Source organism: Macaca fascicularis, chromosome 1, assembly GCF_037993035.2.
Source record: "Macaca fascicularis isolate 582-1 chromosome 1, T2T-MFA8v1.1".
In the NCBI taxonomy this organism is placed as follows: Eukaryota; Metazoa; Chordata; class Mammalia; order Primates; family Cercopithecidae; genus Macaca; species Macaca fascicularis.
In genome coordinates this window covers 122,643,250-122,664,804 of record NC_088375.1, presented here as the reverse complement: position 1 = coordinate 122,664,804, position 21,555 = coordinate 122,643,250, and the positions used below count along the sequence as shown (strand labels likewise).

Sequence of the window (21,555 nt, the reverse complement as noted above, 5' to 3'; positions counted from 1 at the left end):
CCTTACCCTTTGAAGATTTTTGCTCTCTCACACATAGATAATTTACTACCCTGGCTTGGCCTATCAGTTCCTTAATGCCCATCCTACCTTTAAGGCATTCATACCATGGTTTTACCCTAGACTGTGTGATTACCAATATATAATACCTCCCTAATCTAATTTCCAAGCTTCTTATCCTCCACTACTCACTACTTTTTTCTTTATCCATCTCACTTCCTCTTTTTGTTTTGTTTTGTTTTGTTTTTTGTTTTGAAACAGGGTCTCTCTGTGTCACCCAGGCTGGAGTGCAGTGGTCTGAACACAGATCACTTCTGCTTCAATCTCCCAGGGTCAAGAAATCTTCCCACCATCACCTCCTGAGGAGCTGGTGCTACTGCAGGCGCACACCACCACACCTAGGTGTTTTTGTTTGTTTGTTTGTTTGTTTGTTTTTTGTAGAGACAGGGTCTCACTATGTTGTCCAAGCTGGTCTTGAACTCCTGGACTCAAGGGATCCTCCTGTCTTTGGCCTCCCAAAGTGCTGGGATAACAGGTGTGAGCCACTGCACCCAAGACATCTCATTTCCTTTAGTGCCCTTCAACTTCATTACAACCTATAATCCATTTATCCTAACATCTTTTTATTATCCCTTATATCTTCAGCCCCCTCTGCATATAGCTTCAGGTCCACGGTCCGTCCATCATTTATAATTCTCTTGAATATATCCTCAACTCCCTTGACTTTTCAGCAGCCTTTGACTCAGTTTATCACTGCTTTCTAATGTAAAACCTTTATTCATTTGGCTTCCAAGAAACAATACTTTTCGGATTTTCTCCGTCTCATTGGTTACTCCTACGTCTCCTTTCCTAATTCCTCTTTATCTTCCCCACCTCTTAATGTTGGAGGACCTCAGGGTTCAATACTTGCACTTCTCTTTTCTAACAACACTGCTTTGGAGATCTTTAGTTGCTTGGTTTTAAATACAATCTGTATCCTAATAAATACTAACTTTATAACTCTGTCTGTATTAGGCCGTTTGCATTGTTGTAAAGAAATACCTGAGGCTGGATAATTTATGAAGAAAAGAGGTTTAATTGGCTCATGGTTCTGCAGGCTATACAAGCATAGCTTCAGCATCTGCTTCTGGTAAACACCTCAGGAATCTTACAATCATAGTGAAAGGCAAAGGGGAGTAGGTGTTTTACGTGGCAAGAGCAAAGAGAGAGCGGGAGATGCCACACACTTTCAAACAACCAGATCTCGTGGGAACTCACAATCGTGAGGATAGCACTAAGCCATTCATGAGGGATTTGCCTCCATGACCCAAACACCTCCCACAGGCCTCACCTCCAACATTGCAGATTACATTTCAGCATAAGGTTTGGAGGTGACAAACATCCAAACAATATCCCTATCTCTCATTTCTTTTCTGAATTTCAAGCTCTTATATCTAACTGCCTCTTGGTATCTCTTTTTGTATGTCTAATAAGCATCTCAAACATAACATGTCCAAACTGAACTCCTGATAGCCTTTCCCTGACCTGGGTCTTTCCATTCTTTCCCATCTCAGTAAATAGTACCCTTTTAGTTGGTTATGCCTGAAACCATGGAGTCATCTTTGACTGTATTTTTTGTTATATTCTGTGTACATCCAAACTCTCGGAGAACCCTATTGGCTTTACCTTAAAAGGTAGGGCTACAACATTGTTAGTAGATATTTGTTGTGAATGGATGAAACTTGTAGACTGTCCTTAAGAAGGAGGTTGGCATTCTCAATAGGAGGGGACACCAACCACAGCAGTTCTGTAAGGACTTTTCTTAAATTGGATTTTCAGAACTCAGGTTGCCTGTTGCAAACCTTATCAGTGAAAAATCCAGGAAACTCCCAGTTTTTACATCTTTCCCAGAAAATACACTGGCAGCAGTATAGGAAGCTCAGCCATATTCCTGTGGCAGACCATAGACGAATTTGAAGCTGAAGAAATGGTTGAGTGGTAGCATAGCTAACTCCCTGGAATACAAGAAAGAGTACGTCAGCCAGGGTAGAACAACCAGAACTATTTTAGATGTAGTAGACAAAATAGAGGTGTAATGGTCATGGGGAGCAAGGAAGCCAAGGCAGCAACAAGCTTAAGAAACCTTGTGGATTTGTCTTTTCTGTTTAATGCATCCAAAGGTAAAAAGATCCAAAATGTGTAGTTACTTAATATAAAGACCCAAGATGTATACATTTTTAATATTCTACCATATGTGCTTTTAAAATAATATATATAAAACACTAAAACTTTTCTAAAATAAGATTTTGTCTTGTATTAACCTCTGTAGTTACAAATGCAGTAATGATTGTCACCAGATAAAAGGAAGTTTAAAATTAAATAATTTTAATTTGGCATGACTAAAGCTCAGTGACTAAATGTTAACAATTAGTAAATTTAACTGAAAGGTATATGTCATTGCACTATTCTCACAAAGTGGGAAATGAAAATACATGAACAAGCTCTTTTTTTTTTTTTTTTTTTTTCCCCAAGACAGAGTTTCACTCTTGTTGCCCAGGCTTGAGTGCAGTGTTATGATCTTGGCTCACTGCAACCTCTGCCTCCTGGGTTCAAGTGATTCTCCTGCCTCAGCCTACTGAGTAGCTGGGACTATAGGCGTGCACCACTACGCCCAGCTAATTTTGTATTTTTAGTAGAGGCAGGGTTTCACCATGTTGGCCAGGCTAGTCTCCAACTCCTGACCTGGGGTGATTGATCCGCCTGCCTTGGCCTTCCAGAGTGTTGGGATTACAGATGTGAGTCATTGCCCCTGACCATTAACAAGTGCTTATAAAAAGAGTTTATTGACTGTCAAGATGATAAAAATCTTGCTATGCCATGGGAATAGTAAAAGAAAGATGATAAAATCTGCCAGTAGAGATATTGATGCTGGATGATTAAGTCATAGTTCAGTATTGGGCTTATACCTCAGATTGTTAGCACCTGGGCAGTAGTTGTGTCATAAATTTGCAAATAAAATTATTTAGGATCAAAATTAAGATCCGTTTCTAAAAAATTATATACAGTTCTAAATCACACAAAAGCAAATTAAAGTGGTTAAGAATTCCTTTTTAATTCTACAGTTTACTGTCATTGTTTCTAGTCACCTCAGAGTTGCTGGAAACTGTGTTAAGTCTTGTTTTCTGTTAGGATAGCAAGTAATAAAAAATGTAGTTGCTCACTTGTACGTATGCTGTTTTGAATTGTTCCAGTATACATTCAAAAAATTCATATATTTATAATTGCATATTTTTTAATCATAGGAGCAATTTACAGCGATGAGGGATTTGTATATGAAGAATGGCCAAGGTTTTGCACTAGTATATTCTATTACAGCTCAGTCCACGTTTAATGACTTACAGGACCTGAGGGAACAGATTTTACGGGTTAAGGACACGGAAGATGTAAGTATTTTTTTTCTCTGTTAGGTGTTATGCCATCTCGCTGTGGCCAAATAAAAAAGTGCCTGTTTTCTCTATCATTAGAGGATTTGGAAGCTACCTGCCACATGCCTGAAAGAGCCCCTGTGACCAAAAAAAAAAAATTTAACTTTCAAAATTAACCTCGAAATTATGTGGTGAGATGTTTAGAAAATGAGAACATGTATAATAAAGTACTCATTGTGCTACAGGTTAAAAAGTGCAGTAGGGGAAAAAGAGGAGCCAAAGAATACTTCATAGAAGTGGGAACTAAGTTGAGCTTTGAAAGATGGTAGTTGTGTCAGAAACAGTGTTCAAAGAACATTATTAAGATCCATAGTGGTATGTTTTTATTTCTAAAATTTCTTTGGCATAATTCACACATTACAGTCTACCTCCCGGGCTCAAGTGATCTTCCCACCTCAACCCCCTGAGTAGTTGGGACTACAGGTGTGTGCCATCCTGCCTGGCTGATGGTTTTTGAATTTTTTAGTAGAGACCAGGTCTCACTATGTTACCCAGGCTTGTCTCAGGCTCCTGAGCTTAAGAAATTCTCCTGCCTCAGCCTCCCTGGGATTACAGGCATGAACCATTGCACCTGGACAGCATTATAGTCTTAAAATAATTTAGTGTATCTATGTAGTGGGATCTCTTTTATTTTATTTTATTTTTTTTTTTTTTGGTCTCTTCCTTCTTCCTTCACCTCTTCCCCTCAACATACACTTTTTGTTAGTACTTGATGAAGCTTGCAGTCCCAACTAATGCATTTTAGTTGGTGGCAGATAATTGCTTATTTATTTTTTTAAAAGGCTAAGTAATAAGTATGTTATTGTTCATTTTATGTTTTTTTCTTCCCACAGGTTCCAATGATTTTGGTTGGCAATAAATGTGACCTGGAAGATGAGCGAGTAGTTGGCAAAGAACAGGGCCAGAATTTAGCAAGACAGTGGTGTAACTGTGCCTTTTTAGAATCTTCTGCAAAGTCAAAGATCAATGTTAATGAGGTAACCTACAATTGCTGGGCAGCACAAACAAGTGCCTTTTTAGTTTGCTTTAAGTTAACAGCCAAACTTTTAAGAAGCATTTTTTATCTTTTAAGCAATCTTGATTCTGTCATTTTATAGGAAACACTAATTCCTAGAAACTATATTTTTTAGCTTACATAAGGTCACTTTGATGGCTGTATGAGGATACTTAAATTTACCTTATTTTGAAGCTAAAATGAAAGAATGTGTATAAAATCCTGCTAAGCCTCTAAGTGATATGCGATAAAGTGGTGTGTAAAAATTATTACATCACCCTTATATTGTAATAATTATTTATCCAAATGCATAAAATAGGTTGTAAAGTCAGTTGGAAAATAATATGTTTTCATGGATATCACAGAATAATGTTCTGAGTCTTACTTCACCTTTGGTGCATGACTCATAAGTGGGTAATCTGTGTGAGTATGGACATGTACCTGGAATTCACTCAGTCCTTTAGGCCTGATACAGCTGATGCACAAGGCTTTTGTGCGGGGCATGGGGGTGGGGTCACTGAGTTAAGCACTCCACTATCTTGAAAACATAGCTGTGGACAAGAATACTTAGCAAATAAGCTGCATGCCTGGGTGTAAAGGGCCAACAGTATGCTAGTTTACTGGGCCCCTAAAAATTTAGTGCAATTTCCAACTGTCCCCACCAATCAACCTTAAAAAGTTCCCTTGCTTTTGTTAACTTTACCATAAGCCTTTAAAAAAAAATAAAAACAAAACAGAGTGGGTGTCTTTCCTGCCCTTGCATTTGCCATTTGTAGCATTACAGGTAATCAGTCAGAATTCAGATCACTTAACTACATAGGTGAGAGTGAGAGTGAGAGTGGGTTAAGTTATGAATCCTCTGTTTTTGCTTGCTGTTCTCTCTGACCTGTGGTTCTGCTGGCCACTTTTTCTTGACTAATATTATGCTTAGAGACTATTATCTGACTTTTAAAAATGACCAGGTTACTTTAAACACCTGGCAGGTAAAAAAAAAATTAAGCTTGCGTCGGCTTCTGTATTTTACAGATAATCAAGAGTGCCCAAGCTTGCTTTTTTATGTGAAACAATTTTTAACAAGTACATAGAAACAGGAAATTTATAAATTGTATTTACTCAGCAAATATTTATTGACTATTATGTGTCTGGCCCTGTGTCAGGCCCCCAGGTAATAGTCAGACAGACACTATTCCTGCCCTGAAGAAGTTTGCATCCTACTGGGGAAACAAGTCTTTCAGCAATAATTAAAGAAAAAAAGTGATTTTGATAAAGAATGTGTTAGAAGTGGTGAATGTGTTTGGCTAGCAGAACAGTGATGTGAGGTCACTATCTACAAGATAATTGGCCTTAAGTGATGTGGTTCCTTGCTGTCCTTGTCCTTACCTCCGTGGGACCCACCAACCAAGTTCGTCAGGCTCCAGGCTCCGGTGGGGCTGGGTTGGGCCTGGGTCCAGTGCATAGGACTTCTCCCTTTGGGAGCCAGAGGACAGTGCACTACATGTTTGTGAGAACCTACATGCTGTTAAACCTTCCTGCACGCTATTAAACTTCCTCTGGATTAGTTTCCAATGCAGCAGAGATACTTTTTCATAGCAGTCTTGTTAAAGCAGAGAGTTTATAAACGAGGGTTTATAAAAACAAACAGAAAAACCATAAAATGAAATGCATTAGCCATCTCAAGAATCTTTACTTTTTGGAAAACATACAAACTTTATGTTCAATTCTTGAGTGGGGAGAATGGAGCAGATAATTTTAGTTTCTTTTAATATTTTTCTCTTTATAACCTGATAATCCAGCTACAGGATTTCTTTGATAGTTAATAGTTCCTCACACAACTTTTGCCTTGTAAATTTTTTTGTGATTTTTGAATGCCTGAATTATAGAGAGATACTTTCAAAAATTCACCTCTTGGCCTTAAATTTGAAAACAGACACAAGGACATACTACTTGGCTGAAGAGCCCCCTAATTCATTCATATATATATATATATATAAAACTCTTATTCACACCACTTTGCAATGTTTTAAAGTAGTATATGGCTATACCAGAATCACAGTAGTCTTAATCAAGAATTAATTGTTCTTTGCTGAGGCTGGAATAGTAATTGGAATCAAGACATCCCAATTTAGGAATGGGAGAGGGATTGAGAAACTCTATTCTGTGTTCCCTTTAGATTTTTCTATAGTTCAGAGAGATGAGGAAGAACCTAGGCTGGGGCCTTTCAGCATTTCTAACCAAATATTATAGTTCGAACTTGCCCTCATCACTGAACCATCTGCTGCTGTGAGGTAGGCAATGTTTTCCAAAGAAATAATTTAGAATAATACTACAAACATTAGTTACCTTTCTGTATAGTACCAGAAACCAGAAACTGGCTAGTATGAAGAAACTGAAATAGAAACTACTTGTAATTTTTATTAACTTACTGTTTTAGTTTACTTTTATTAATTTTTTATCTTATAGCTTATGCATTGAGTGTAGGGAACTAATAAAAGCTCATTTGTGGCTTAAGCACATTGAGTTCTTGAAGTTTTCAGAGTTTTGAAACAACTTGGACTTTGGAGTTGTAAAACAGAAACTACAATTTTGTTTATAAATTCTGTTTTCAGACTTCTTTTAGAAATAAGATAACAGTTAAATGATTTGAAGAGGATGGGAGTGGGAAGAATGGAGCAGAAAGAAAAGAATTTAAATGAGTCACTTTTTTTTTTTTTTTTTTTTTTTTTTTGAGACGGAGTCTCGCTCTGTCACCCGGGCTGGAGTGCAGTGGCCGGATCTCAGCTCACTGCAAGCTCTGCCTCCCGGGTTCACGCCATTCTCCTGCCTCAGCCTCCCGAGTAGCTGGGACTACAGGCGCCCGCCACTTCGCCCGGCTAGCTTTTGTATTTTTTAGTAGAGACGGGGTTTCACCGTGTTAGCCAGGATGGTCTCGATCTCCTGACCTTGTGATCCGCCCGTCTCAGCCTCCCAAAGTGCTGGGATTACAGGCATGAGTCACTTTTATAGCTTTTGGATAAATCATTCAGGTTTTTTTTCTTTTTAACAGTTAATTTAGTCTTGTAGTCTGGACCATTTAAAAAAGTAAATAGGCAATTATCATTTTAAAGAAATACAATTATTTACCATCTATCTTAAAATACATGTAGATTGATAATTTAAAAATATTTTACTCTTAAAATGTACTCAAAAGATATAAGAACAATAAAAAAGAATTTGTTCACCCTTCATCAGATTCACCCATTATTAAAATTTTGCCACTTGTTTACAGAAATTACACTTCTTTACCCCTAAATATTTTAGTGTATGTATCCTCAGATCAAAGACATTGTCTTACACAACCACAGCACAATGATTAGAATCCTAAAAATTGATGACACAGTCTGTGTTTGGTATATATTCAGATTTTACCAGTTGTCCCTGAGATGCTCCTTAAAGCCAGTCCATTTTTTAATATATTTCTGCAAAGAACTATTTATTCCAGGTTAGTATCAATAAGGGACTTATATGATATTTGTTTTTATTCCAAATCATTAGTAAGTGTTGTATTTCATAGCAAAGCTTATCTATTTCATGTTTTAATACTTTGGCATCAGAATTAAAATAATCTGCTTTTATGAGATAAGTAGCATTGTATTTTTGTCTTTGACACTGCACTTTTCATCCAAAAATGAATCCACAGGATTTATTAACAAATATTATTTGGGCTGGGCACAGTGGCTCACATCTAAAATCCTGGCACTTTGGGAGGCCGAGACAGCCAGATCATTTGACCTCAGATGTTTGAGACCAGTCTGGGCAACATTGCAAAACCCTTGTCTCTACGAAAAATAGAAAAATTAGCTGGGTGTGGTGGCGCACGCCTGTAGTTCCCAGCTGTTCAGGAGGCTGAGATGGAAGGATCGCTTGAGCCTGGGAAGTGGAGGTAGCAGTGAGCCGAGATTGTGCCACAGCACTCCAGCCTGGGTGACAGAGTGAGACTCTGTCTCAAAACAAAACAAACAAACTAAAACCCACAAATATTTGTTACTTCAAATCAAGGATTAGCAGACTTTTTCTGAATATTTTTTGCTTTAACCAAAATTAACATAAAAAAAGACAAAAATCATGTGCCTCTGCATGTGATATCTTGAAAGGGGGACAGTATCTCTTCTGTCCTATTTTAGACAAAAATGTATAACCTGAATCTAATCACGAGAAAATCTCAGATAAGCCCAAATTGAGGGAAGTTACTAGCCTTTATTTTTCAGAAATGACAATGTCCTGAAAGGCAAAGGCCAAGGAACTGTTCCAGATTTTTAAAAACTAAAGTGAGAGGAAATAAAATGCAGTGTGTGATCCTGAATAGATCTTGTCCTTGGAGGGGAAAGTCACTATAAAGTACATTATTGGGGCAATTGACACAAAATTGGAATTTGCTGTGTAGTTATACAAAATAATATGTCAATCCTTAAATGTCTTAAGTGTAATAACTATAATGTGTTTATGTAAGAGAATATCCTTGTTCTTAGGAACAATTTAACTATCAAGGACTTAATAGTTAAGGTCTACTCTCAGATGATTCAGAAAGAGTGTGTGTGTGTGTGTGAAGTAAAAGTGGCAAAATGTTACGAATTGGTGAATCTGGGAAGAATATACGAAGTTGTTGGTACTATTTTTGCAACTTTTCTGTAGGTTTGGAGTTTTCACTATTTTTTACTACCAGTTTTTTCTTGATTTGATGTCGAATATCTAGGAGCAAGGGCCTTTCCTTCATTATAAATAGGTAAGTCCTGCTTTTTACCCTGATTGAAAGTCAGAGCCTTCTAACAAATCTGACTTCCAAAGAAAGAAGCAGAATACATATCTAAGACCAGAATAGTACCTACCAGAGTTGTTTTGTGGAACAAAGTCTCAAAAGTTGGTCGAGTAAGTACTTTTTTTCTTGTTTTTACTTAGATATTTTATGACCTGGTCAGACAGATAAATAGGAAAACACCAGTGGAAAAGAAGAAGCCTAAAAAGAAATCATGTCTGCTGCTCTAGGCCCATAGTCAGCAGCAGCTCTGAGCCAGGTAAGATGCTAAAAGCAGAAGAAGTGCCTTTCTCGTCTTCTTATTTTGGTGTTTTCCAGACTTTAGCTACTTTCCATTTCATCTGTTATGGTATTCCTAAGTGTCTGTAACTTGTAAATGTGATATATAACTTGTAGGTACAGTCATCTTTTGGATAACTTGCCCTGTCCCTTTGAGATTCTAAGCTCTCTGACAGCAAGGACCATGTCTGTTTTTCCTTGCCACTATGTCCCCAGTGCCTGATACAGAGTTGGGTATTAAAAAATAGTGGTTGAATGAATACAACGCCTTCCTAGATGACTCCCAAATTCATTCTGAATTGAAGTGAAACAGTAGTTGCTCTGAAATAAAAAGATGTAAGTGCACATTTGGTGAATTATCCCAAAGTGAACACACCCATATATAACAACAGGAGTCTCCCTCCTCCAAATTAAATTAAAACTCTGCCCTGATTTCTAACTCCATGGATTAGTTTTGCCTCTTTTTGAACTTTACATAAACAAAAACATAGTGTATTTTTCTATGTCTGGCTTCTTAATATGTTTTTGAGAATTATTTATGTTAAGTGTAGCAGTAGTTTATTTTTATTGCATGACAGTACTGGAAGTGTGTTTCTGTATTCTGCTGTTGGTGTTCATTTAACTTCTTTCCTTGAGGGAATTAGTATGAATAATTCTGTGCACATTCCTATATGTCTTTGTGCACATGTACATGCATTTCTGTTGGGTATATATCTAGGAATGGAATGGCCAGATCATATGCTATACATATGGACGGCTATAGTAGATACTGCTAAAAAGGTTTTCAAAGTGGTTGTACCAGTTTACACACACTCCAACGGTTTTTGAGTTCTACATCATCCCCAAAATTGATATTGTCAGTCTTTTAAACTTGACCCATTCCAGGGGATATGTGGGGGTATATCAGTGTAATTTTGGTAGCCATTTCCCTCTCTGGTATGCGTCAGCTTCTTTCAAATAAAGGTTTTCTATTTAGGCTTCTAAGTATTAGTTGACTTTACCATTTTAGTTTCCACTAAATGACCCCATTGGAAAGAAATTTATGACAGCATTTAAGCTGACTATCAAGTGAGAGACCAGGATCTGTGGGGACTGTTTTCTTTAATTTGTATTTGTATTTAAATCCCCTGAACGTTTCTACTTCATCAGTTCTATAAATAATACCATAAAAGATTATTTTCATGGAATGGATGTATTACGTAATTTGATGCTTATTACATGATTATTACTAAACTTGGTCTCCAGTCGGAGTAAACTGGTCCCACTGGAGAGTTGGTTACAGTAACTCTTGTAAGTCTCTTGGGTCCATTTAGTAGATTATCCGTTAAGAGCTCCCTATTAACTAATATGTGCTTCCTTAGAGATATGAATCTCTCTCTTAAGGGAAAAACACCTGAGTAATTATAGCTCCCTTTTTAAATGAAGGTACACAGGAAAAATGGGCAGAAAGGAGAAAAGGACCTGGGGATTATCTCCAGTAGTCAGATTTAGGAAAGACAGCATCTGGCTAATGTTTGCTTTAGGCTTTTAGTGAAATCTTAATTCAATAACTTTTTTTCTTTTTTTGAGACAGAGTCTCGCCCTGTCACCCAGGCTGGAGTGCAGCGGCGCAATCTCTGCTCACTGCAACCTCCGCCTCCTGGGTTCAAGCGATTCTCCTGCCTCAACCTCCTGAGTAGCTGGGACTTCACCATGCCCAGCTAATTTTTATAGTTTTAGTAGAGACGGGGTTTTACCACATTGGCCAGGCTGGTCTCAAACTCCTGACCTCAGGTGATCCGATCCACAGTGCCTGGCCTTGATTCAGTAACTTTAAATTATCAGTTCTCTGAAAGTGATTATTAAGATTACTGGTGTATGTGTTTGTTTAGGTAAGGGTACAAAGATAGAGAAAATGAAGATTCCAGTTCCAGTTCTTAAATACTATGTTACTTAACTCTCTTATAGTTGACTGACTCATTGACAGCTCAATATGGCTGGTCCTAGTTTAATTTTCAGTTCTCACAAAATATCCTTTTAGCTTTTGTTAAAGGAAAAGGTGCCATCTCCTGGCCTATTATGATTTTTAAAATTCATTTATACACACCCAACAATGTGACAGTCCCTTGTGAGTTTTACCTTAGAGAAGATAAATCTTGACCTAGATCTAGAATAAGACTTTAGTCCTGCTTGCATAAATTCTTAGACTGTGATGTGTGATAAAGTTGACTTAATAAGTCATCCAAGATCTCTGTGGATGTTCGATAATACCAAATAATACGTGACTTAGCAATCAGACTACTTTACATCCATTTTACTGTGATTATAGACTTGAAGTGCCATGTTGTTCCTGTACTTTTAAAAGTACTGAGATACAGGATAGATTTAAATAGAAATTATAAACGTTTTTAGTAAGAGTACATGAACCCTGAGGGCAGCTTATCTAGTCCATAGCCTTTAGGCAAAATTGTATTGAATCATGTTAATCTCTTTTTTATATGTCCCAGTTTTAAAGACATCTGAGAGATATTCATCATCCGGATTCTTCCTTTTACCTAATTCTTGTCTGTTGACAATAAGACTAACTTTGATTCTTGTGCCCTTCTGCCCATAGTTTAACTTTGATTTAAACTATGGGGATTAGCTCTTTCTGTATCATCCCTTGCCTTAACCTGTATTAAAAATGGTAATTCTAATATTTAATCATAAAATGCTTGAATAAAGAATGTCTTATGGAAAGTTTATGGAGGCAGGTGTCCTTTAGTAAAAAAGGAAACTAAAAATAAGACGGTAATGAGATAGAAAAAATATCAGTTTTCCTCTGTACAGACAGGAGTGTCAGATGTAATGGGAAGCACTAAATATAATTGAGTATAACTAAGTATAACTGAGGATAATTCAAGTTGATCAGTTATGGACTCCTCTCTTGTGAACTTCTATTTTTGATTTTTTAAAACATTTTTAAAGGGAATTTACAATAGCACTGTTACTGTAGCTGTTTAGCATAATTTAGTTCTCCAGGTAAAATCAGCTGAAATCGCTTTATTTTATTGGATACCTGCTTGTTTAGTACCATTTTCTGACATCAAGAGATTAACCATACATATATGTATATCTGTATATCCCATGTCTTAGATTACAGGAATGAAGAACTGTTGCCTAATTGGAAAGTGCCAGCATTCCAGACTTCAAAAAAAAAATCTGAAGAGGCTTCTCCTGTTTTATATATTATGTGAAGAATTTAGATCTTATATTGGTTTGCACAAGTTCCCTGGAGAAAAAAATTGCTCTGTGTATATCTCTTGGAAAATAAGACAATAGTATTTCTCCTTTGCAATAGCAGTTATAACAGATGTGAAAATATACTTGACTCTAATATGATTATACAAAAGAGCATGGATGCATTTCAAATGTTAGATATTGCTACTATAATCAAATGATTTCATATTGACCTTTTTATCATGATTCCTCCCTATCAAGCACTAAAAAGTTGAACCATTATACTTTATATCTGTAATGATATTGATTATGAAATGTCCCCTCAAACTCATTGCAGCAGATAACTTTTTTGAGTCATTGACTTCATTTTATATTTAAAAAATTATGGAATATCATCTGTCATTATATTCTAATTAAAATTGTGCATAATGCTTTGGAAAAAATGGGTCTTTTATAGGAAAAAAAACTGGGATAACTGATTTCTATGGCTTTCAAAGCTAAAATATATAATATACTAAACCAACTCTAATATTGCTTCTTGTGTTTTACTGTCAGATTAAATTACAGCTTTTATGGATGATTAAATTTTAGTACATTTTCATTTGGTTTGTGTGTTTTTGTTATTGTTTATAGATTTAAGGCCTTTATTTTATAATGACCACATTGTTTTAAATGCGACAGTAGCTCCTTTCTGCCTAGTATCTGCAGAACACTGGCTTTAAACTATACTAAGTAACTGGTGATTTCTCTAGGAACAGACGTCGCACTTTCTGTTCTAAATATATTTATTCCTACTATACAGTAAAATACATCAGATAACATAGAATAGTTTTGTATATTCTCTCTTGATCTTAAAGATTGTATCTTATTGAATAAAAATCCCACTGTATATTATTTTTATATATAAAAAGATAAGTTTAATACTGTATCAGGGTTTAACTTTTACTATTTCAGATCTTCCACAGCTTGTAATTTCATCAAGGGAATCCTTTTGCATTGTTAATTTGTTGGGTGTGAGTCCACCAATGAAGTGTTATGTGAAAAATTTCAAACTTGCTTTATAATAGATTGAATAATTTGAGAAAAATGAGGGAAAGTTAAAACACATAAAAGGAATGTGTTACTTTTGCTTAAACTACTTATGAAATAGTATGGTAGTAGTAATATGGAAGAAATTGCTAAGTTAAAATTTTAGCTTCGTGTATAGTGGTGCTTTTTCTTTTCCTTCCCAGTTATTTTTGTCTTTACAAAAGACAGGGCTTAAGTAAGACATGGACCCAGGGTGATACTGCTTATGTAATCTCTATAAAGAGACGTAGAACAAAAAGCTTGTTAGCCTATTAAGTTCTGGAAAAGGAAAGAAACAAGCTTAGGAAACCCTGTGCCTTGTCCTCAAATATTAAGGAGGAGACCAGTCCTAGAAAGTCTAAGTAATTGCTCAGGGATCTCTAGATACTGTCTCTTTGCAACTAGGTATGAAGAAGTGTTCATGTCTTGCTGAGATTTTCCAGGCATGTGGTCAGCCTGTCACTTCCTAAATTGAAATTTTAAAATCAGGTTTCAAATGTTAAGCTCTGACCAACCTGAGAAAATGTTTTGTTTTTAAAAAACTGAAAACTTGTTTTTGTTTTTGTTTTTAGTTTTGAATACACTTAGTTACTTAACATTTCCCTTCTACTCATCCAATTATGCATATGTCTGGGATTGAGGGGCCAAAACTAGAGTGAACTTTAATGAAGCATGAGGGCCAGTTGTCAGGTCAGGGTGGCATCTTTTATTTTAAGGTCCTCTAAAGTCATTCTGCTTTAAAACACCCCTCAAACATTTCTTTAAACTTAAGATCATAGACAGACATCTCATCAGCCAGTAAAACTTTCTAAATACTACCTTGTCACATCTATTGTGTATTTAACAGATTAAATAGAAGTCATTTGATAAGACTCCAAGTCTCAGTCTGCTTGACTAGTAGCATAAACTCAGTATCTTCTATTTTAGAATGTGGTGGAGAAAGATGATAATTAGATTCCTTTGTCACATCTTATACAATCTACTTGGGTTAAAGGTGGAACTTTCAAGAAAAATGCCTTTCTAGCACACAGTGGTATTCAGAGCAGAACCAGCTGAAGTCAGATATGCAAGGAAGTCTGTGGTTGCTGAGCAAGATGAAAAGGTATCCTGTTAGAAAGTGAAATAGGTGTGTTTTTTTTATTGTCCTAATGTGAACTCCTTAGTCTTGGTTCCAAAGGGAAGGGTATCTGAAAATAAATGTATTTTTATAGCTGAAAAAAGAGTTTCTAGGATATTGTATGAATGTCAAATGATAAATATCTAGAAACTGATTTCATATTAGTATGTGTGACTATTTAAAGTATAATGACTTTGGTTATATGAGTGACACAGAATTAAGGAGGCTTGATGCCATAGTTCATAGTTTGCTTGGTATCCCTGAACTGTCTACTTTTAGAAATTAACAGTAAATACACAATCCAGCTGTAATCTTACCCTCCACCAGGGGGAGCATCAATATTGGTTAATACTTTTTTTTTTTTTTTTTTTTTTTTGAGACAGAGTCTTGCCTTGTTGCCCAGGCTAGAGTGCAATGGCTCAGTCTCGGTTCACTGCAACCTCTGCCTCCTGGGTTCAAACTATTCTCCAGCCTCAGTCTTCCAAGTAGCTGGGATTACAGGCGCCCGCCACCACGCCCAGCTAATTTTTGTATTTTTGGTAGAGACAGGGTTTCATCATATTGGCCAGCCTGGTCTTGAACTCCTGACTTCGTGATCCACGCCCCCCCCTCAGCCTCCCAAAGTGTTGGGATGACAGGCGTGAGCCACCGCGCCTGGCCCAGTTAATACTTTCATAAGCATTGAAGTAACTAAGTCCTAGTACATAAACACTGCGTGGTTCACAAAGAGGCATAGAGACACTCTCTCAAGAGTTTACAATCTAATTGGGCAGGGAACATACTACAGTTCATCAAAGATATGAATAACACCATAGTTTTCCGAACTGTGGCTACATGGGTAATTAAGAACTTTTGGTGAAATATGGATGTGTGTGTTACTCTCTTCTCCCTACAATTATGAACTAATCTGTGTTTGGCACCTTGATTTGCCATCATAAATGGCCACCATTTACTCCTCACTGAAGTAATCCTCTTCTTTGAGGTTATAATATACTTGGAAAGTTAATACTTAGAGAAAATACTGATCTTTATTACCAACTTTATTAAAACAGGCTTGGAACATTTTTCTCCATAGAAGAATAGTAATAAGACATTCTACATTTCCTGGACATGGCCAGTTTAAAATATTTTGCCCCCTTACCCTCGTAGATACACATGTATTTGTCAGTTTATGTGCCTCAGTTTTGTCTTAGGGACTGAGGGACAGAAAGAGAAATAAGGAATACCTTGGTGTTTTCCTTTGTAAGCAATCACAGCAGAATGCTAGAAAACATAAAATATACTCTTATAAATTGTATATGTGTTGAAACCAAAGTGTAAAGAAATTGTCAGGTATTTGGAGGAAGAAAATAATTTGTAAAATAAGCTTTTTAAGAATTTGGATTTTGTACTTATTTAAGGTGCTAAATATGTGTTAAAATATCCCCTCTTGAATCAGCTCCAGGCTTAAAAGGGCAGAGTGGTTTGGATTCTTGTCCAGGGTCTGGAAAGAGCTCATCTTGCCGAGAGGGAAATGAATGTGAGCTTTGAGGCAGTCTAACCACCCAGCTTTTAGTATTTATGTTCCCCAAAATGTAAAAACTGTAAGTTATTCTTGAAAATGTAGTCCAGACATTACTTCGATCATGGATTTTACTGCAATTTCATCTTGGGTTTGTTGAATGTGCAGTCCATTTATTGCCCTGTCTTGCTTAAATATTCTTGTTGAGAACAGCTGGAGGCTTTGACTGGGTTCCTAGTTCTGTTTTCTGGGAAGGCAACATGGGTTCTGTTTTGTAGACATTAATGAGCTTTAAACGGGAATTGGGGGATGTATGTTCTTTGGGCATGCTGAGAAGCAGCCTCCTGTGGTTCTGGGCCCAAGGTGTGACATACATTTCCCACTAATTGCTTCTCTCAAGAAGCAAGAGATTGGCTGTTCCTCTTGAGGAAAAACCTTAATAAACCTTCCCATTTTAAACAGTGGTGTGACTCTTATTTTGAGCTGTTGTTTTCAATGAATTTTTTTAAAGCTTAACCATGTTCAGATTTTTGTGCTAAATGTTGTAGGACATGCAAATCAGAACAGGACATGATCTTATGGGCCCTACCAACAAATATTCATTGCACTTCTGCTGTATGGCAAGTGCTGATCTGCATGCTGGGGAAACAACAGTGAACAGTACAGACTCGGATCCCTTTCCTCATGGAGTTTTTATCTTTAGAAAAGGGTCAAAGACAACTGTTGTGTAATGATAAGTGCTTTGAAGAATTAAGTGGTGTAAAGGGGCAAGAGTACTAGGCAGAGGGAATGTGGTGGTAGTAGTTTAATAGCTCATTGAAGTTGATATTTAAGTGTTCAAAGTGAGCAGCCCATGCAACTGCCTGCGGGAAAGAAGGATTTTCCATTCCTTGGGGAAAGGATCTGTGCCAATGCCATGAGGTGAACATGTGCCTGATGTGTTGAAGACTAGCACGGAGGTCAGTATGGATGGAGCAGAGTGAGCAAGTGGGAGAAGAGTAGTAAAAGAGAGGTAATGGGATTGAGTAGAGGGAAATTTCCCACAGCATTTACTCTGTGTTGAGTCCATGGAAAGGATTTCAGCAAAGGGTATAATGTGATCAACTATAATATGCCATCAGGAGTGCTCTGTTGAGCTGAGAATAGCCTGTATGAGGACAAACATGAAGCCTGATACCACTTAGAAGACGGAATCATGTGAGGAACGGTGATTTGGACCATAGGGGTAGCAGTGGAGTGGCTATATTCTAGGTGTATTTTGCAAGTGGAGCCAACAGGATTTACTGACACATAAGAGTATAATAGGAGTCAAGGAAGAATCTTAAGATTTGGGCCAATAATCAAGTGAAGATTATGACAGGAGCAGATTGGAAGGAGAATGACGAATGGGCAGGAGTTCCATTTGAACCTACTATGTGTAAGAAGTGTGTCATGTTCCAGAGATTTATAATAGGCAGTTGGATACGAGTCGAATTCAGCAGAAGCAGTCTGGAGAGAACATTCAATATTTTAAAACATGAAGCTATATAGGATCACTAGGGTTGAGTGTGGATAGAAAAGAGGTCCCTGAGGAATTCTATCAAGAAGTTGAGAGATGGAGAGGAATTAGCAGAGAAAGACATGGAGGGCACTGGTGACTTTGATGGACTGTCAGTGGAATGGTTGGGGACAGTGTCTGGAGTAGACACAGGAAAAAAGGGGAAGAAAAACATTGGAGACATCAACCATGGATTGCCCTATTAAGATGGGTGAAACAGTGCTTATTTCTGTGCTAAGGGGGATGACCTATTGAGAAGGAAAACAGTAAGCTAAATGGGTGGAGTCTAGTATCAAAGTAAAGACGCTGACTCAGGAGTGTAGGTGGGCATAGTTGCAGGAGGGAAAATGGTATGTAGGTATAGAGAAGGTCTCAAGGAAAGTAGTATGAGATGGGACAGATGTTTTCTGTTCTGGGAGAAATTCCTCAGAGGGCGTTTGAAGTAGGCCTTTAAGAAAGGGTGGAATTTTCAACAGGTGAGAGTAAGGAAGAATATTACAGGCAGATTTCAGGGAAAAAGCAAGTGCAGAAAACAGAAATGAACAAGAAGTTATCTAGTTCCATCTGGTGTTGGGAAATGTGGAAGGAATTAGGCTGGAAGAATACATTGGGGCCATGTCATGGCTGGCCTTGAAACAAGAAGTTAACTAGTAGGTTGAATTAAATATCTAGGGCGTAGGAACCACCTCAGTGAGGCTTGGTGAGGGCAGGGATGGAGAAATTTCAGACCTGAGTAGGATGAAAATCACAGTTGTAAGGGTTACTGTGTATGAATTCCGATGGTTCTCTCTTCATTTCTCACTTCATTTCCCCCCTTTCTCTAATGAAGATGACCTCTAAGGCCATGACTCTCAGACAAATGTTCCACTTAGAAGGGAACCAGCATTAATTGTTTGGCCCTCAAAGATGTTAAAGAAAATTGAAGAGAAAAATCTCTTTTTCTTGCCCCTGTATTCGTCTGCTTCACCTGACATGATTCTGCTCTTCTCAGACTCTTTAGCAGAGGACCTGGCTCCTACTGGGCAGGCAGACTGTTGGTATCCTCCCTGTTTTCCTCTCTACTCTTCAGGAACAGCATGAAACAGCAGCCCCTCTATCCCATCCTAGTGATCTACCATATCGTATTGAGAAGGCTTAGTGGGGACTCTTCCTTAATCCACCCCCATCTGTTAGTTGCCAATGTTCCCACCAGGATCCCATCATCAGACCTCTTGTGGGTGAGAGGAAGGGCACAGGCCACACTTCTGTAACCCTTAGCATCACTAATGTCTCCAGTTGCACAGGTTGGGGAGTTTGATGCAGCCACCAGGATCAAGGGAACTCTAAGCATGCAGCCTTCTCAATGGAAAGTAGGACTTGCAATAGTGTACTAGGCACTGGGACCTACCTGTCTTCCTTGGAGAGGGGATACATGTACATGGAGAAATTTACAGAAGATACTTGATCCTTATACTCCCAGCAGGGTCCTGAAGCCTAGGTCAGAAGCTTTGGAATTATTTGGGCCCTTGAAATCACTGACATAAAGCCTAACTGGGATACGAATTTTATTTTCTGGAATATGAATTGACTTAACAGATGCTTGGAACTTCAGAGCAAGAATTCTAACACCTGCTTAAGTCAATCTGGCCCATTGCTTACTATGATAACTCAGCTCCCTAGGCCAGTTGTATGGTGTGGGAGTGCAAGTGGAGGCCCTGGGCCAGGACAGGGAGGTGATCTGGGGGATGATACTAGCTTTGGCACCTCTGCTCAGGGAGCTGAGGCTATGCAAGGATTTCAGTTGCCGTTACTCCATTTGGAAGAACTTCTGTTGCTGCTTTTTTAATGCCTATCTGCCCATCCCCCACCCCCCACTTTCCTACCTCTTCTACACAAATGACCATACTCCTGCTGCCTTACTGGCAGCTCAATCCCTGGTAGGGAGACAATGCCTGGAGTGTGGCCAGTAGTGGAGCCGGAGGCATGGAAGGCGCTGAACACCCAGCTCTCAACTTCCTTCCCCATTGCCCTGCCCTGACCCTCCCTCCATAATCACAATGATGGGAGGAGAATGTAGCAGACTCAGTGTCCCCAGTGGGGCCACCAGCATAGCAAGTTAGAAAAAATCTTTGGGTAGGGTAAATCTGGGACCAGATGATATTGCTAAAAGGACAAGGAGATGAACCCAGCCAGGAAGACGAGTGGCAAGGGATCGAGGAAGAAAGGGAAAAAACATGGAGGATAGGGTAAAGGTGACTTCCTCTGGAATGGAAATTGGGACCCACTTGGGATTGAGTTGATGTGGGAAGTGGCTGTGATCATCTGAAGGGCCTGAGTTCTGGATAGCCAATAATAGCATGACAATGGGGACAGAGAGCTGAGTGGGAGGGGTGAGGATGAAGGCTCACCAGACGGCCTACATTAAAATAGAATTGGCCTGGGAAGCTAGGGTGGAGAAGACAGAGCACCAGGCCAGGGACAAAGGGGACTGCCCAACAGCTTGGAGAGGGTGCTGGGGACAGAGAGTTCTCCTGCTCTCTTGAAAGCGACTGACCACAGCTCCCCCTCTTCTGGAGAATGGGCTGAGGACAAGAGTGAAAAACAGGCTTTAGGAGGCAGCTAAGGAGGCCTTGACTGCTGGTCTTCCCTGAAGCAGGGGATGGGCTCAGCCCAGGGCTCAGTTTGAGAAGTGGAGGTCACATGGGAACCCTGTGCTCAGTACTAGAGGTACAGAAATGAATAATGAGTATTTGCCACCCAGGAGGTACAGCAACGTAGAGGGGAAGACAAACATGCACAGAAGTAACTTACAAAATAAGTACTGGCAGTGGGGGAACTGGATTCCTCAGGAAACAGCATATGCAAAGACCTAGTGGCATGAAAAGAACCCAAGCTTGGCACACTCAGCCCATCACCTTGGAGGGTAAAGTGGGTGGGATCTAATTGGGCAGGACTGGGCTAGACACCAGGGAAGACAGGAAATAGGATGAAGTGACAGGAGCTCGCAGACAGATCCCGCATTCAATCGTCTGTCCTTCAGACCCTGAGCAGGAGGCGGCGGTGGGGCAGGTGGGGCTTAAGTAGAAGCATGGGAAGGGGCCCAAGTGAAAGCTCAAGGCGAGGCAGGGGGAAAGCAAGGGAACCACAGGAAAACAAAACTTGATTCTTCCTTTGGATGAGGACAGCTTCTCCTGCAAACTAGCAGCCCCCAGGCAGCCTCAGATGGGCTCCTGAGCCGCCCTTCCCTGGCCAGTTGAAGGAAGCTGGGGTTATCACATTCAGAGTGGAGAAGACTCAAAAAGGGGCAAGGCAGACAGCCCAGAGCCAGGTCGTGGTGGGTAGAACCAGAGAGAGTGGGGGTGTAGAGTTCACAGGAGCTGGTTTTTGGCAGTGTTTCTGGTATGTCCCTGTAAAGGGCCAGTATCTTGAGGCACAGGCCCAGAGGGGCATATAGGTGAATAGGTTCTGTGAGTAGAAGCCAGGAACTGTGCGCAGCTGTGGCCTGAAGCCAGGCATAGAATTCTGCTCTTTCTCCTCAGACAAAGATGCAAGGAAAAGGGAAAGCATGCGATGATTGTTATGGTTCCCTTGTCAAATGAGTATTGCCCCAAACTGTGTTCAGGGACACACTG

General features: G+C 38.9%; 1 protein-coding gene across 29 annotated transcripts in view; it reads left to right on the top strand.

The window, feature by feature from the left end:
• The window catches only part of RAP1A (RAP1A, member of RAS oncogene family), a 97,861-nt gene extending 80,995 nt beyond the window's left edge, over positions 1–16,866 (top strand). For 25 of the 29 annotated variants that reach the window (XM_065547842.2, XM_065547915.2, XM_065547903.2 and 22 more), the window contains 4 exons: positions 3,279–3,419; positions 4,295–4,438; positions 9,388–9,503; positions 12,638–16,866. In XM_065547842.2, the coding sequence (XP_065403914.1) occupies positions 3,279–3,419; positions 4,295–4,438; positions 9,388–9,474 (372 nt within the window). In that variant the 3' untranslated portion in view covers positions 9,475–9,503; positions 12,638–16,866. The remainder of the gene's footprint in view (positions 1–3,278; positions 3,420–4,294; positions 4,439–9,387; positions 9,504–12,637) is intronic. The other 4 variants (XM_045385254.3, XM_045385255.3, XM_065547826.2 and 1 more) reach the window with 1 other exon arrangement.
• The last annotated feature ends 4,689 nt before the right edge of the window (positions 16,867–21,555 follow it).